Source organism: Xenopus laevis, chromosome 6S (genome assembly GCF_017654675.1).
Source record: "Xenopus laevis strain J_2021 chromosome 6S, Xenopus_laevis_v10.1, whole genome shotgun sequence".
In the NCBI taxonomy this organism is placed as follows: domain Eukaryota; kingdom Metazoa; phylum Chordata; class Amphibia; order Anura; family Pipidae; genus Xenopus; species Xenopus laevis.
Genome location: NC_054382.1, coordinates 83729101 through 83748098, shown reverse-complemented (window position 1 = coordinate 83748098; position 18998 = coordinate 83729101). Strand labels below are relative to the sequence as shown.

Below are 18998 nucleotides of genomic sequence, written 5' to 3'. Positions count from 1 at the left end.
AAGTTCAGTACATGATTTGCATGATAAGTTCAGAACTATTTATAAACTAGTTTTGTTTTATAAATATTTCTAATGCAATGGATTTCTACATATTTCTAGCTCTTATCAGGCAAAGTAGTTCCACTTGCAATTATCACTGTATCTAGCAACAGAAAATCATTTGTACTACTATATATGTGTACACATCCTTCTTAGCAGTTTTACCAATAGTCCTAGCAAATAAACCTCACAGCAAGCCACAAATGTTAATACAAGAAATGCACTTATCTTCAGTTTATATAGTTTTGTTTGCTTGGTGCTTTACAGAGACTGTATGTCATTCACATGAGCGGGATGAAACTTTGGGAAACCCTGTGCCTGGGTTAAAATCAAAAACAGGACCCCAGCATTGTAATCAGCAGCACTAACCACAGAGCGACAATGCTGCAGAAACTAAGAAGCAGTTTATTCTAAAGCAAAAATAAGCTAGAAATCCATGTTTTACAAATTGCAATTTTTAAGATATTTTTTTTTTTTGTTTTTTTTTTTTTTTGCTTTAAATAAAGGGTTTTGCAAATGATACTGTATATTTTCCGGCTTGAGGAGATATGGGTAAGCTATGTCGTAGAATGTGGAATTTAAAATTTTGAGGAAGTCTAAAATAATAAACTAGATATTTATTTATTTTTAAAGGGGACTCAAGTTTAAAATAGAATAATGCTAGAAATGTTGTATTTTGGATACTAAACATAAACATGAACTTTCTGCACCAGAAGCCTGATAAAACAAATCATTTATGCTGTCAAAGTTGGCCACAGGGGTCATCATCTTGTAACATTTCTATACATCTCTCCAAGCCCAAGTATTGAGCACATATTGATGTGAGTGTTGGGAAGCATTTTACACTGCCAGTGGTAACATGCTACTTGCTGATTTGTAATGTAAATGAAAGACCAGTCATAGGGAGAACAGCTACAAAATTGACACATTTGTTTAATTGCTACAGTTCTTTTTATCCTTTTTTCAGTGTTGCTATTTTCATAGCAAGATATCATTCCCTACCTGTTTCTCAGCACAGAACCAGCGTATTTATTGTCTGCAAATAGAATTGTTGCAAATGGTATACATGGGTAGTTCACTTAAGGGGAAGGCAGTGTGACAAGTGCATAAATAAGTCCAAAATTTTGCATTTTGCACATTGTTATACATCTCTGCAAGACCAAGACCAAGACCATACACATGCTCAGTGTGGTCTGGGAGTTTAGGGATCGTCTTAAATTATCAAAACCACACAAATCAAATAATATCTGCAATAGAAGCTGATTAATAATCAGAATATGCAGACTGCACTGGGTCCTATGGATACGAATCAGTTGCCGGCTGCTCTATAGGAAAACAAACAAAGCTGCTTGAGTTCTGGGAAGTAAGGTGGGGGGGCTCCCCCCTGACGTTGAAAGTATGATCGTTTCCATGCAGAGCAGTTAGGGACTGTATGAAGTTTCCTATCTGCAGCTGTCAGAGCAAGTGAAACGAAGGGGAAATTTCACTGCATACAGTCAGTTTCCTTATAAGAACAATACACATTTTTTAATTAAAGTATATCGGAGATGGGTTTCATTTTCATTAAAGAAAGTAAACATGAGATTTTATTTTTTTTGCCTTTACATCCCTTTTAAATAGGTATACACTAAATATGGGATTATTTTTGGTCATTTGACTCAATCCCAGCACCTTTTTCAGGATTTGGAATCCAATTCATCACAAGTTTTCAGTTAAATCAAAACCAAACCCTTATTCAGGTGGCTTTAAAGCTCTGTGCAACAGAATGTGGCAATTGTCTTAATTTTAATCTATAGAATAGTGTTTTAATTCAGTACTGGAGCATATTGTGTTCAGCTCCTTTCCACTGATGGGGGTAGTATTGTACTGCAAGGAAACTTGTTTCAGTCCTCTAAAAAACTTTAAGCATTTGTAAAAGCTATTTCTCTGGGGGCCAAAATGTTAGGCACCCCAGTGAAATAAAATCGTTTTTTTCTCGGCTGCAGCTCCATTTAGGAGACCGGTGTCCTAGACATCCTATGTGCAATTCCTGTTGCTTCTACTCTACTATGTAGGCACAATCGCCAAAAGAATGAAGATCTACAGGTAAGCGGATGCTGGCACAGCACTGAGAATTTTTGCATGGAGCAGTGCAGTTTTCTCTTAACCGGGACACAGGCCAGAAGACAATTTTAGTGATCGGGAGAGGTAAAACTTTTGGCACCACCCAGTGAAATACTCTTTACATATCTTTTAGTTTTGGGCATTCAACTTCAGCAGGATAGTTATCCCAAACACGGTGCCAAATTTATATTCGACTGGCTTAATAACACAAAAAAGCAATGTCCTGTAACATCCCAGCCAATGACTTGAGCTAAATTCAATTGAGAAACTGTGGCACTATTTAAAGGTGTGCAACAGTATTTGAGATGTGCGACCGTATTATAAAAAACTGAGTGAAACTGATACATAATTAACCCCAAAACACTTACTACTGCAGAATTAAGGATAACAATTTATCAAGTGTGGGGATATTTTTAGTTGTTATGAACATACAACAATGTCACATTAAAATTTACAAACTTCACTGTTTTTAATCTTTTAACTAATATATATTCTTTCTACAGACCTATGAAAAGCGTTTCGCTTCCTAATGCCTCTTTATAGACTTGTTGAAAATTTGTATTTGATAGAGTTGTTCAGCTTCATCAGGAGCAACTGTTTGATGATGAAGAACTTGCTACAGCCAATCCAGATGAAGAGCAATCCGGGCCTTCGAGAAGAAAGCGTCAGCCAAGCATGTCTGAGACTATGCCTTTGTACACACTTTGTAAAGAGGATCTGGAGAGCATGGACAAAGAGGTAAGCACCCTTATATCTATTCAAAACATAATTACATATCCAATAACAAAGCTGTATAATAAATGTTCTTTTCAAATTAATCATGAAACCCACATTTTTTCTATTTAAGCTGTTTCTATAGCTGTTGCAATCTTATTTAAAAATCTTACTGTCAATCAAATATGCCTTAGGCATAGAGCCGGGCAGACAATTACTTTCACTTTCCATTCAGCACTTCCTAGATGTCGCTGCTCTCCCCACACATTCCCCCAGTTCTCTTTACCATATAACTGTGTAACCAGGGCATGGGGATGGACATCGGGTCCCCCATTCTGGTGCACAACAAGATTCTGAGATGATACAAGGCTTGTCTTAATAACAGTGTCCACAAAATGGCTCCTGCCTGCTTGCTATAATTATGAATCCCAGACGGAAGGAAACAAAATTGATTATACTGTAACAATTATTTTAAAGTTCATTTTGCTTGACTAACATGATAAAATAGGATTTGGAATGTTTTGGGGTTTTTTTGGGTGACGGGTCCCTTTTAAGCTATTTGAGTTTTCCTTGCCTTTATTTATTATTATTTTAGTTTCCATTTTTGTTTATTTTTCTTAATGCCATCATGACTTGTACAAAATACAAATGTGCAAGAATGTTCAGGTATGCATTTTTACCACCAAAACAACGATTTTATTCTCTAATCCTTTACATGCCAGCTCTGTTTAATTGATCAGCACCAGATATTGCATAGTTTTTTCAGTGTTGCTATTTTCACAGCAAAATATCATTCCCTACCTGTTTCTCAGCACAGAACCAGTGGATTTGTCTGCAAATAGAATTGCAGCAAATGATATACAGTGGGGGCGTTCACGTAATGGGGAGGCAGTGTGCGAAGAGAGACTTGCAGCTAGCCCCATGAACACTGTCCCATAACTTGCAGGTCAATCAGAAGCCAGAGGATGCAGGTCACAACAAGACTAGCCTGTGTTTCTCAGACATGCTCTTTATTTCACAAGTAGGTTGTGACTGAGTTTTGTCCCTTCACTTGCAGCAGGGGAAGACCTTTTTAATATGTGCTTGCTTCTCCCCACTTTTTCTTTATGTCTATACTTTTATGTCATTTGAAGATCAATTATTTGAGTACCGTATATTTAACAAAGAAGTGTATTAAATTTCTTCCAATAGGGAAAACCTTTAATATCCTTTAAGAATCAGATGGAATTCTTATCAATGTTTGGTACTGGTGTAGTACCCTTGACCTCCCGAAGAAGTGCTATGGAGTGTGAAAAATGTTGAGGCTGAAAACAATATTGAGATTTTGAGAGTCTTTTATTAGTTGGCTTTGGGAGTGCAACTTTCAAACACATTTATATATGATCACACTTGAAACGCTCCTCTTTTGCTGTTTTCATAAGATGTGGGGGAAATTTACCATTGGTTTGGCTTGTGGTTAATTTTGGGGATTGCTCAATAGTGCTGTTTTCCTTTGTAGTGTTGTGAGGTTGATAATGTACAGTTTTGTTTTAAATTGATCTGGGTGTGGAGATGTGGTCAGGATGCTCTCTGCCAGTACAGGGGCAAATATTGACTGCCCGCTTATCTGCACTTGCAATTGTTTCAACAAGTCACCAAACACATTGTTGTTTTTGTAGCTCAACACCAAATGAAATAATCCTCTAGAGCCTTAAGGACTGTGCTCAGGCCTCACAAACCATACATTCCTTATATATATTTATATAGTGGCAAGTAGCACAAGTGCAAAATTCAAGAATGCAGTTTTCCCTTATTCACGGAAAGTCATGTGATTTTAAAGGACAAGGAAAGGCAAAAAGATAAAATCCCATTTTTACTTTCTTTAATGAAAAAAGAAACCTATCTCCAATATACTTAAATAATGTGTACCGTTTTTATAAGAAACCTGACTGTATGCAGTGAAATTCTCCCTTCATTTACTGCTGTGGATAGGAATTGTCAGACGGTCCCTAACTGCTGAGCAGGGAAACAATCATACCTAACAGCAGGGGGAGCCCCCGCCTTACTTACCAGCCATGCAGAATTCAAGCAGCTTTGTTTAGGACAATGCCTAAACAGCCCAGACCACACTGAGCATGTGCAAGGTCAGGGACAGGTAAAAATGTTTAACAATGTTACAAGATGACAGCCCCCTGTGGCCAACTTTGAAAGCATAAATCATTTGTTTGATTAGGCTTTGTGGTGCAGTAAGTTCATGCTTATGTTTAGTATACAAAATACAGCATTTCTAGCCTTATTCTATTTTAGACTTTCCTTGTCCTTTAAAGGAATTGTTCAGTGTGAAAATAAAAACTGGGTAAATAGGCTGTGCAAAATAAAAAATGTTTCTAATATAGTTAGTTAGCCAAATATGTAATGTATAAAGGCTGGAGTGATTTGATGTATAACATGTCAGTCAGAACACTACTTCCTGCTTTTCAGCTCTCTTGGTTTACAATGACAGGTTACCCTGGCTACCAGGCAGTAACCAATCAGAGACTTGAGGGGGGGCCACATGGGTCATATCTGTTGCTTTTGAATCTGAGCTGAATGCTGAGGATCAATTACAAACTCACTGAACAGAAATGTACCATGTGGCCCCCCTTCAAGTCGCTGACTAGCTCAGAGTAAGAGAGCTGAAAACCAGGAAGTTGGATTCTGGCTGTTTTATTAGACATCTGTTCACTCCAGCCTTTATATATTACATTTTTGGCTAACTAACTATATTAGAAACATATTTTTTTTGTGCACAGCCTATCCATTTACCCAGTTTTTTCACACAACTATTCCTTTAAGGATTCGGTTCGGCCAGTCACGAGTATTCGTCCGAACCCAAATCCTGCTGAAAAAGGCAGAATCCTGGATTCAGTGCATCCCTAGAATAAACTCTGCCACCTAAAACCTGTCAAGATTCTAAAGAATTTAATGGGGATTTATATGAAGCATTCATGCAAGTCTGTGTTTGAATTTTTAACAGCAATTTACACTAACCAGATTGCCTATTTAAATGGGGAATTGTACAAAGTAAAGGCATATAGACAAATACAAGAGGTCCTCTGCACTCAGCCCATTAACAATATATTAAGGACATTCAACCATTTTGTGCCTAAAGCTATTAAAATGCCTTAGTCTTTAGGGTCAGGGCGCACGCTCAGGTTCGGGGAGATTAGTCGCCTGGCGTCAAATCTCCTCTTCTTCGGGCCGAGTAATCTCCCTGAACTGGCTAGAATGTGAATCGTTGACGGGATGGCACTCAGGTGACTTCGGAAAACGAAGCGCTCCTAGTGCCATCCCACTCTAGCCGGCGGCAGGCCTTTACTTCTCCTTTAATCCTAAAGTTATTTCTCACCACTGAGGTATATAATAGACAAATGCCACAATATTTAATACATAATTCTCTGTAATTATTTGTATTTTTTTTAACTTCTTAACTGCTTTGTATTCGTTAACATCTTTTCATTGTGTGTGTGTGTGTGTGTCTTTAAAGCAGACCTGTAACCTACATATAAAAAGCTGTAAAATGAAAGGCCTTTGCAAATTAAACATGGAACCCAAATTCTTTTTTTTTTTTTATTAAAACATCCATACCTGGTATAAAGGTGTTTAAATATCTGAGCTGTCAATCAAATATTACTTGCCCGCCTCTATGCCTGAGGCATAGAAGTAGTACAGCCAATTACTTCCACTTTCCATTCAGCACTTCTCTCCTCACATCCCCCCTTCCCTCCTCAGTCTCTATAATTATATAGGGCAGTGTGTATGGGCATTAGGCCCCCTATTGTGGTGCATAAACATTTTGGGGTGATACACAATTTGTCTTAATAACAAATTGCCACAAAATGGCTCCTGCTTGCTGTAATTGTGTAATTCCAAAACTGACAAAAACACATTTTACAGAGTGTAAAATAATTATAGTGTAAGTAAAGTTTATTCTGCTCAGCTATCATGATAGAAAAGAATTTAGAATTATTTATTAAAGGAGCAGTAACCAAAAAATTAAAGTGTTTTAAACTAATGAAAATATCATGTAGTGTTGCCCTGCACTGGTAAAACGGATCTGTTTGCTTCAGAAACATTACTATAGTTCATATAAATAAGCTGCTGTGTAGCAATGGCGGAAATTGAAAAAAGGCCATATGGCACAGGTTAACATTGTGTTTTACAAAGCTTAACTGCTATCTGCTGTGTAACTTGAGCCTTTTCTCCTTTGAATGGCTGCCCCATGGCTACATAGCAGCTTATTTATATAAACAATAGTAGTGTTTCTGAAGCAAACACAGCAGTTTTACTAGTGCAGGGCAACACTGCATTATATTTTTATTACTTTAAAACAATTTCATTTTTTTGATGTTACTGGTCCTTTAAAGTGACATATCTATGACCAATGATCCAAATAATACATAGGCTCCTGAGCACACTTTTTATTAGGTTTCTAGTCTGTAACCAGAAGAATTAACTGTAAATGTTGAGAGCAGTTGCTGCTAATTGCATTCAGAAATGCAGAAAAGTTGCCTACGGAGCTATAGAAAAGACATGGTTTCATTAAACGAGAGACCTGTAATGTAAAAACTTTTGAAACATGCTGGGTACATTTCTGATGAAAGGAAAATAGATTTGTATATATTAAACTGTGATTTTGTGCAATTAGCCTTCTGGATCTTAATGCTCCCTTTTCACATATAATTTAAAATAACACCAGCCCTTTGGCTATATTAATGTCATTTCTTATTATGGTTTCCAGGTACATTTGTCAGGCTTTCTTGAAGGTTCATGTCTGTGGTTCCTACACAAAAAGAAAACAGCAGGTGAAGTTGTGCACTAGCAGTATAGTTTAGAACCTTTGACCACGCATAGAGTAGCTAATAATGAGGTGTGCTTTATGTACCCTGTGGGGGTGCTTCTGAGTGCCTACATTTGTGCGAAGTCTAAAAATAGCATAATAACGGAGAAACAGCATGTTTCATTTTAAAACATAACCTTGTTATTCAACATTTCTTTTTTTTCCGCTGCATTGAAAGAAAAAGGAATAATCATCTGTGCTGCTAGAAGCTTACCTAAGTTCACTGCCTATACAGCCCAAATAAACTGCAAATAACTTTTAAAAAGTTAGTTTTTCTTTTTTTTTTACATGAGGTAAACTGGTTACTTCGTTCCTAGGACTTTGTGACAAGGAAATATCTGATGAAGTGCAGCCTGTTGTAAAAGGCAGACTATCATGGTTTCCTCTCAGTCTGAGGATTCCTATATGTCTGCGTAAAAAATAAACTTATATATATTTTTAATATAGCAACCAGGAGGCAAACTCTGAATATAAATACAAAATACAAGAGCACTGCACTCAATACGAACTATCAAAGTTAATTGTTTCAAGCAAACATTTCTATGTATTTGTAAGGGATCCCTTGTGAATTTCAGAAAGGCCATTTCCCAAAGAGTCCGATTCTAAATATTATTTCCTGTCATTGAAAACGTTTTTTTGGTTTTTTTTTCGAAATGCATCAGTTAATAGTGCAGACTTCTGCACTGAATTCCATTTTTCAAAAGCACAAACAGATTTTTTTCCCTTTGATTATGAAATCTGACATGGGGCTAGATATATTGTCAGTTTCCCATTTGCTCCCAGTCATGTGACTTGTGCTCTGATAAACTTCAGTCACTCTTTGCTGCTGCACTGCAATTGATATCACCCCTCCCTTCTCCCCCCCCCCCAGCAGAACAATGGAAAGGTAACCAGCTAACCGCTCCCTAGTAGATAAAACAAAACTCAAAGGTAAAAAATCATGTCCCACTGCGACTCCTTCAGTTAAATAGAGTAGGCGACACTGCCTGTCAGAAAGCAGTTTCATAGTTCAGCACTGGCTATTTCTGAAAGCACATGACTAGACAAAATTACATGAGATGGCTGCCTACACACCAATATTACAACTAAAAAAATACACTTGTTGGGTTAGGAATGAAATATTACATGGTAGAGTGAATTATTTGCTGTGTAAATAGTGTAATTTAGAAACTACACAATAAAAATCATGAATCCCTTTTTCTTGAATATGATGGTTACTAAGCTGCATGAATCCATATTGGTAAGATATGAAGATCCACATGATGGAAAGATCAATTACAGTTTTGCCAGCCTATATATTTATAAAAAAAAAGATGAATTGTTCCCTTTTTAAAAAATGATACGGATTGCAAGCAGTTTTATTTATATATACACACACACACACGTACGTAGCAATTAAGATTTTATGCATAAGGCCAACTGATCAAGTTTATACAAAAAAAGTGTAGTATTGTTTCCCTTTCAAATTGCTTGAAATTGTATTTTTTAGGATACTGCCACAATATCCATATCATTTTTAAAAAAGGAACAATTCATCCTTTTTATAAATATATAGGCTGTAATTGTATACATTTCAGAAGAGATTCTGGTGGGGCTAATTTCTCCTATAAATATATATAGTTGAGAGGCTTCAATGTAAATAACAAGGTGGTAGATTTTTCACCCTGTTCAAAGTATAGTAAACAGGTGATTCTAGCCTGTGTTTTTTGCTTTTTTCCACTCCCTTCCCCAGCTCCGTTGATCTACACTAAAAAGTACAGCTTCTGCTTGTTTGCAGGCAAGGAGAGGATCTGCTTGTCTTATGCTTCAAAATAATCACAGGATGAGAGCAGAGGAGCCAATGATTGTCAGGGTCACTAACTCAAGTATCCATTTTAGGAACAGAAAAATTAGTAAAATAATGTCATTTGTACAGATTAGTCATTCACTTCTGTGTGCAACATAATGACATTTTGTCTGCCAAAATTCACCTTTTATGTTTATATTGACTTTGGCTGTTACCTGAAAGACATGTAAAGCCAATTTCGCTGGGGCTGCTAAAATGGCACTCACCAGTGCAATAGATTGCTACGTTTTTCCTTAGACCAGTGCTTTGTAGAGAAAACTGCAGCAGCCTATGTAGAAACTCACTGTGCCGGCATTTCTTACCTTTATGTATTCAGCACTTTGGCTTTTGGGGAAAAAAGGTAAGTAGAATGCAGTTTTCTTTAAAGGAGAACTAAACCCTAATAATGAATATTGCTAAAAATAGCATATTTTATATAATGAACAAGCCTAAACTTTCAGCTTTTTGATAGCAGCAATCATCCAGGATTTCAAACTTGTCACAGGGGGTCGCCATCTTGGAAAGTGTCTGCGACACTCACATGCTCAGTGGGCTCTGAGCAACTGTTGAGAAGCTAAGCTTAGGGGTCGTCTCAAATTATCAAGCAGAAAATGAGGTTGGTCTGTAATATAAACTGATGCTACAGGGCTGATTAATAAATTCTGATGCACTGGTTTTTGTGCTGCCATGTAGTAATTATCTGTATTTATTACTAATCAGCCTTATATTGTGACATTTCTATGTGTACTGTATATTGTGAGTGGATCCCTAAGCACAGTAAGTGACAGCAGCACAGAGTATGTGCAGTGAATCAGCAGAAAAGAAGATGGGGAGCTACTGGGGCATCTTTGGAGACACAGATCTTTACTGCTAAAGGGCTGTGGTTGCCTTGGGCTGGTACAGAAGCACAAAACATAATGTACAACATTTCTAGCCTACTGCAATAGTTCTCCTTAAACAGGAGCTTCAGCACTGGCACCTAATCTTTTGGCAACCCCCACATGAATATATACTTTTGTAATAACCCTGTATGGGAAAAATGCCATGTTTATGGCAGATAATAATGTGTTAAAGCAATCTTTTCCCAAAAACCTGCATGAATTTACATGAAAATGGCATGCTTATTCTTTTCCATCTGTGCATCTGTTTTGGGACAAAATTCATATATTGCTTTCCTGTTCATAGTAAAATAGAAAGCTTTCATTGTAGTGTTAATGAACCCATTATTTCTAAAGAAATATAGTTCACAGGGGGGGAAAAATGAAAATGTAAATGTTAAGATTCTCTAATCCACAGGTAACATTGGCAGTTAAAAAATGTGGATAGTGTTGCTATTTTAAACATATTTTAATGCCTCCTAATAATTTATAACCCCCTGACTCATGCTGACCTCTGTTGTATGGCCCCCTGTTCATTTTTGGTCATGTCTGCATTAGGACTGGACTTCTGAACACTTATGTATTTGTTACTTATGTATAATGAATGAAGCCTAGCAACAAAACTAAGTCAGAACCCCTTACTAAAGTGAAAATTTATTTGCTGTGTGACAGTATTATTTATTCATAATAAAACAGTTTTAAACATTGCAGCCTTGGCGTTTTTTAAACTCCCATAAACTTGAAATTCGACCAATCATAATTTATTTAAAAAATCTGATTTTTAAAACTCTGATAAATAGAATTGACCTGAAACTTGTATTTAAAAAAACTTGATTCAAGTTTTTTCGGAGAGTCAGGAAGGATGCAAACATCTCCAAATTGATCCCTGGACCCTCTCCCATTGGCGTAAACAGCAATTCGGCTGGTTTTAGGTGGCAAAAAGTCGTATGGGCCAGAGTATGATAAATCTCGAAAATCTAATACATAAGTGACACACCACCTCAAATGCAGAATCATAAGCTGAAAGTCACTGGTCTATGTTTAAAATGTAATATGTATACCCTGTTTAATCTTGTAATACAGCTATTTTAAACTGTCACTATACCTTTAATTTTACTTGCAGAATAGTGCTTAGTACAGGAAAATATCTATAAATGTGGCTTTGTTTATAGGACCAGAAACTGCAAAATGTGTTTTATGCAATTAATCTTTTGTACCCTGTTTCATGTAACAGGGAGTATATTTTACTTAACTTTGTTTGATACCAAATCTCTTATTAAAACCTACATCCATAAAGTCATTTTGCAGTAAGTAAAAAAAAAAAAAAAAATATGTAAAAAAAACAAAACATACCTTTATTGCCTTTGTACTTGGCAGGTTGATGACATATTAGGAGAAGGTAGCGATGACAGTGACAGTGAAAAAAAGAAGACCATTAAGATAAAGAAATCACAGAATGCAGCACAAGGGAACAAATTAAAAAACCCAGAAGAAAGGAATGAATCCTCTTCTTCAAGTGAAAGAAGTCTGTCCGGTAGCAGGCCTCGGTAAGTTACCAGGTTGTGTAATATATATGTTCACACACAGATAGATAGATAGGTAGGTAGATAGATAGATGATTAAAAAGTTATATATTATATTGCTTGGAGACATTGCTTCGATAGTAGCCTGCGTGCAGATAAAACAACTAGGTCTGTTATGCATTCTCCTGCCATAGAGTCCATAAGAACAGGACAGAGAAAATCACTGGGGTGGTAGTGAAGTGTCTTACATGAGACACTAGGATAGTAGTTTAGTGAGTGCCAAGCTGATATATTCTTTCTGGGTATCTGTGCTGCTGCCCAGGGCTTGTGCACGTGTTTGTTAAATAATTCTCTACGTCCGTTGGAGTAAATAAATCATAATAAACATCTTCCTTTGTATCATCAATTTCAGCTCTATAGTGTATACTGTCTGTTGATTCAGAAATAGAGATGTTAAATCTCAACTAATAGATATATAGATATAGATATATATATATATATATATACTTAAAAAGACAACCGCACTCGCAGGACTTAAATTGTGGTAAAAAGAAAATTTATTGCTCCACGTTTCAGCCCATCACTCGGGCTGTTTTCACGAGTTACCACAATTCAAGTCCTGCATGTGTGGTGAGAGACAAGGCAACCGATATTGTTAAAAAGCCTTGGATATCGGTCGCCTCATCGATCAGGCAGGACTGATCCAATTGGAACTTTGAAGTTTCCTGAACATTCTTTTTGTTTTTACCTGCATATCTGACAATTCAGCTCTTAATATGGAAGAAAGATCTTTCGTTCTTTCGTACGACCAATGGTCATGGGAAAGATCTAAATTGTAGCATGTATGGCCATCTGTAGTCGGGGGAAAGGAACATTTTTTTATCAAGCTGATGACATGTATTCCAGTGATAAACATGCCTTGGGTACTTGTAGTGAGAAAGCAAATAAAACGTGCTCTGTGTACAATCTGATATGGGAACAATGATTTTGTGATGTAGCTCTGTATAAATGCACACACGCTCTTGGCATTTGCTACTTTTCTCAGTCTGTAAAACCTACAACCACAGCACATATTGCTTTGGGTCTGGTTAGATTCCATTCCTGTGGATAACCATTAACAGTGGTGAATATTTCTGCACACTGCAGGTTATGTCATGGTTATGGAGCTGATTGTTATCTAGTAAAGACTGCATTTCATGTGCATTGCCAGGAACCTTACTGAAATGAATTTGCAAGACATATTACACTTGTTTCTATTGATTTAAAATGCCTTCTCAGCCCCACCTACCCCCTAATAATGCTTGGTTTTATGGTAGACTCATAAGCGTAGGAACATTTTTTTATGTGTACTTACATATACTGTATATTCAGAAGGCATGCCCGTGAGGCTTTGGGTCTGGGCATATCTTTATTAGAAGTAAATTGGCAAAATGGAAGTACAGCTATGGGATCCAGAAACCTGTTTTCCAGAAAGCTTTAAATTATGGAAAGGCCATCTGCCATACACTCCATTTTAATCAAATAATTTACATTTATAAAAATGATTTCAGTATTCTCTGTATTAATTAAACCTGGTACTTGGTCACTAAGATACATTAATCCATATTGTCAGCAAAACAATCCAATCTAATGTTTAAATGATTTTAAGACATGGTGATCCAAATTACAGAAATACCCTTTATCCACAAAACCCCAGGTCCTGAGCATTATGTATACCAGGTTCCATACCTGTACTAAGTTTTTCAACTTTAAGTTGCTGTCGGGCAATGGATTCTATAGACGTTTGCCAGATCTGTCGGATAATGGCAGTTTTATTGTATGAATGCCCCTGGTATCTGTTTAGCATGTATTAGTTATACAGCATGAGTGTCATTTTGGATGATGATGCATGCCTAAAGGCAGCAAAAAGCATATGTTACACTAATACTAAATCTTCCATGATTTCATTTCCGTCTGATCATGTACATTTTGTTTTGTGTGCTTCACCTTTAAACAGTAAATAATATCTTCCAACGTCCATGATGGAGCCCCTCTGCAGGGTTTTATCCAATATAAATCAGGTAGTGAGTGTGTGAGTACAGATCTGATTTCTATCTTACAATCCAGCTCTATCTCAGATTTATTGCACTGAAACCGTTTCTGTGCTGAAATATAAAATCAGTAGGGTACATAAGTGTACTTTTTAGCCCATATGTGCTTGTTTTCTTGCTTCTTGCCACTTTCATAAGGCAGAGCAAAGTAAACAGTGTAAAACATGCAACACTACAGTATTTGTTTTAGCAGCTGGTCACATTCACTGTTCCTGGGTTTGGAAGAACTACATACCCAAGCCAAGGCTGCTTCAGAACTGTAGGGTGATGCTATGGAGCACAGTTAAAATGGGGCAAGTGGTGGTGGTACCATACCATCTGCTGATTCTGGCCATCTTTAACTTTCTGAGAATGCACCAGGAATGAAAATTGCCCAAACATCTGTTGGCTTGTACCTGAAGCCCACCACAGAACTTGGCCCAGCACACTGACCAGGAATCACTTGCCACAAATACCTGGCCTACACCAGCTAGTGCCTGAACTAGGTCATCTTGCTCTCTAGGCAAATCTGCAACTGATGCCGCCCCCATTCCTGAGATTTTTATTATGATTCAAATAATTTTTCTCTCTGTCTCAAGTCTTCCCTTTCTTCCTTATTTTCCCCCTTTTTTCCATCTGTCAGTTTCTTCTCTTTATGTGTTTCCCCCAGGCACGTGCTATTCATTTGTTTTTTCCCTATGTGCCATTTATTCCAGCTTTCCCCTTCTCTTTTTATCTCACTGTATTTCAACCCACAGCAACAGCTTGCTTGAACTTTAATTTAGCCCCCCCCCTTAGTCTACTTTCCCACATTTGCCCCTTTCTCTGGTTTATTTTTTAAAAGCAGCAATCTCCATCCCTGCCAGAGTGCAATGCTCTTTAGAATTACTCACCCTTAACTGCCATGCCACTACTTTACTTGGGAGTTCAGTCTGATTCTGATTTCTACAGTAATACTTGAAGGACCAGTAACATCAAATTGGTTTTTTTAAAAAAATCGTTAGTATAGAATGAAAAAAAAAAACACAAAGACAAATTAAACTTTTAAATTGCTAAGTCCTTATTAAGAAATAACTTACCGAAACTCCACTTGCGCTCCTCTTCTGAAAAGGCGAAACGGCAACGATCCATCATGCGGCGCTCCATTTCTCATCCCTGGTTATCTCCTATAATGGATCGCCAGATCACCTTTTCTGAAGAGGAGCACAAGTGAAGATTCTGTTGTTAGATATTATGATCTAATGTACCAGCACTGTGTGCACCGTTTCAGGTTTGTGTATGTATATATATATATATATATATATATATATATATATTTATTATTTCCTCAGTCAGGTATTTGATAAAGTGCATTTAATTTATATACGATTATGTTTTTACACACACACACCCCCCCCCCACCTTGGGTGGGCCATTTATACACATACCTTTAGGCTGTGTGTGGGTTGTGGAGAGTGGTACTTAAGTAAAAAGCATGTTAATTAATTATGTGATTTGAAGGACCTTTATAAGTGACACCACCTCTTACTAATAATTATAAATGAGTACTAAATATTTTGGCAATAAGCAAGTGTTTGCTGGATTAGCTTGTAAGAAGATTCTATTAATTTAAAAAGAGAAAAGAAAAGTAAAACCCCATATGTCTTTATATTCTAGAATCACTTAAAAGAGTTTACACTGCTGCCAATAATTAACTAAAAACCTCTAAAGTGCCTGTGCTTATCTATATGAAGATCACCAAAGTGCTATGTGCTAAATTATATTATTGTAAGAAGATTCATAAATAAGACAGCTGTAGAATGTTACAGAAGCTCTGGTTTAATTGACGTCTGCCTCTGTTTATTAACAAACCTGACTCTTTAATTGGAAATGTTATTGTTGGTGTTGAACCTCAAAGCATTTCTCAGACTAACGACTGCTTTATACTGTGCTGGGTGACCAATTAAAGGAACAGTTCAGTGGGTAAATAAGCTGTGCAAAATAAAAAAAATTCTAGTATAGTTAGTTAGCCAAAAATGTAATGTATAAAGGCTGGAGTGACTGGATATGTAACATAATAGCCAGAACACTACTTCCTGCTTTTCAGCTCTCTTTGTTTTCACTGACTGGTTACCAGGCAGTAACCAATCAGAGACTTGAGGGGGGCCACATGGGTCATAATTGTTGCTTTTGAATCTGAGCTGAATGCTGAGGAGCAATTATAAACTCAATGAACGGTTATGTCCCATGTGGTCCCCCTTCAAGTCACTGACTAACTCAGAGTTATAGAGCTGAAAAGAAAAAGTTACAGGCCCCCTCCGTACGCCCGGATCTCCTTCGAAGTCTGTGTCGTGCGAGCTGCCTGGGGGGGCCCTGAGGGGGTGCGGGCCCTGAGGGGGTGCGGGCCCTGGCCCAATCGCACCCCCTGCTCCCCCCCGTAGTTACGCCACTTCTGCTTCCTTTATAGTTATACCACTGGTTGGAGTGTTCCGAAGCTTAGCGGGACAGATGTCTGCCTATATTTCATAGTACTGTATCTGTAAAGTCTTCCTATTTTAATTTAGTTATCTTAAAAGAATTTGTTCATGCACTTTCCCATGATGTGCTCATGCAACGCCTTGTATTTCATAGAGGTCACAAAAGAAAGCTGGAAGAAGAGGAGGAGGAGGATGCTGAAAGTGAAATCGGTAAAGAGTCCAGCAATGAAGATGAGGAGGGAAGCAGCTCTGAGGCTGACGAGATGGCAGCAGCCATTGAAGCAGAACTGAATGATTTCATATGACAGCCATTTACTATTAGGGTAAATTGAAGATTAGCAAGCAACTTTTAGGGGGTTATTTATCAAAATCTGAATTTTTCAGATTTTTTAAATAAAAAAAATGTCTGAACAAAAAATCCACGATTTTGACCTTATTTATTATTAAAAAAGCTTGATTTAATCAGTTCGGGTAAAAACTCCGGAAAAATCTAACAATCCAGGTTTTCGCTCGATTTTATTGTTTTTTTTCCTCGAATCTCCGATTTTTGGCCAAAAAGGTCAGATTTTTGGGCTAATTCCAGCACAGACCACAGAAACTTCAAATTAGGGTAGGGACATCTGCCATAAACTCATCCACAACCTCGGCAGGTCTGGGATGGCAGATTTTCGGATTCTAGTTTTTTGTTTCATCGGGCTTTAATAAATTGGGGGGGAAATCGTAAAAACCCCTAAATAATAGATTTTTGGCCCAAAAAGCCTGACCGGAGTTTAGTAAATAACCCCCTTATGTCAGACATAAATTAAGTGTTAGTGTGTATGGCCTTCCTCTTTTTTGTTTTTTTTTGTTTTTTTGCTGAAACGTATGTATATTTTGATGAAAAGCAGCTATCTTGTCCATTTTACAAATATTAATGTAGTTTTAAATGTTTTATCAAACAAAGATGTACCTGCCTTTTTTTTTGTTTTTGTTTCTTTTTTTGTTTTTAGAAAAGGAAAAGAAAGTGTAAAGATGAAAGTGAGCTATGCCAAAGACCTAGAATGCTCTTTAGTGGACAAGATATTTTGTTTTGTTTTTTCATTCATGTTTTTCCTTCCCCTCCCCCCCCCCTCTTTTTGACTGAACGTTTCATCAAACCAAGTGAGGAACTCGAGGATCTTTCGTGTGCTTTCCACAACTCTCACATAAATGAAATTGTTAATGGAAGACAATTTATATTTGTACAGACAATGAGAATGTGATCTGTAATGTTGTAAACTTCATTGCAGTCACTTGCCTCTTACAAACTACAATGTTTCAATTTCATGTTTTTATAAGTTCCTCAGTGCGCTAGTTTGGGTTTGCTAGAAGACCTGTGTTTTGAATTTTAACCTGGCCCCTGTCTGCTGTTTATTGTAGCTCAGTGCTCTGTACTGCCATGGAGATCCTATTCTTCTTCTAGATGGAGGAAAGAGAGCGCTAGCTTCACCTGCATAGGCTTTTATTCAATTGAGAGGACTAATGTAAAGTTTTTGTATATTCTATTTCATATTTGAACTGCAAAACAGAATTTCTTTTGTTTAATAAAAAAACCATCCATTTTCTAGATTTTGTTTGTGTGCTGTGTTTTTTTTTGTAATTTTAGGTTTTACTTTAAAGGGGTTGTTCACCTTCCAAACACTTTTTTTCTATTCCGTAGTTTTTAGATTGTTCCCCAGAAATAAAGGAGCAAATTCACTAAAGCGCGAAGCGGCTAATGCAAACGCAAATTCGCCAGCAAATTCGAAGTCAAAGGTTTTTTTGGCCAAATAGGTCCTTTTTTGATCAAATAGGTCTGTATTCGGCCGAATTCGAATAGTAGTAATAGCGCACTCAATCGAATTCAAATCAAAGTTTTTCCCAAAAAATTTTTCAAAGTCCACTAATTGACTCCAAATGGGTTCTAGGAGGTCCCCCATAGGCTAAAACAGCAATTCGATAGTGAATGGTCCACGTCAAATTTTTAAAATTTCGATATTCGAGTTTTTGAATTTTTTCTCAAATTCTAATTGAATTTGGACTATTCTGTAGTCGAAGTACACAAAAAATAGCTCGGAATTCGAATTTTTTTTATTTGAAGACTCACCTCGACCTTTGATAAATCTGCCCCTTAGTTGTTACATTTCTCATCAGAATCTCTGGAGTATTAGCAACTATTGTATCAATTCTAGCAGCTGCCTGTAATGAAACCCAGAGATTCTGCTCAGCAGGGACAAAGATAAAAAATGTATCCATTTAGAACAGTTTAAAGGGTCAACGACCTCCCCTCCCAGAGCTGCTTCAGAAGGTGAAAAATGCCACTTAACACTTCAATATTAGAAAAACCATTACACATACAAAATAGAAAGTCATTGGAAAAAGTCGTTATTTCTGGTGATCTATCTGAAAACAACTAGTTCTTTAACGGTGACCCACCCCTTTAACAGCAGTCCTGCTACTTTGACAATTTGTAATGGTGACAAATTATAAAGAGAAAAAAAGCTTTTAGGGGCCCAAATGTTAAAACACTCGCCCA

At 37.0% G+C, this 18998-nt stretch overlaps 1 protein-coding gene across 2 annotated transcripts in view; it reads left to right on the top strand.

Moving 5' to 3' along the window:
- Positions 1-18052, top strand: part of ctdp1.S (CTD phosphatase subunit 1 S homeolog) — a 51036-nt gene extending 32984 nt beyond the window's left edge. For both annotated transcript variants that reach the window (NM_001094383.1, XM_041567209.1), the window contains 3 exon segments: positions 2712-2880; positions 11795-11964; positions 16620-18052. In NM_001094383.1, the coding sequence (NP_001087852.1) occupies positions 2712-2880; positions 11795-11964; positions 16620-16770 (490 nt within the window). In that variant the 3' untranslated portion in view covers positions 16771-18052.
- Positions 18053-18998: the final 946 nt, after the last annotated feature.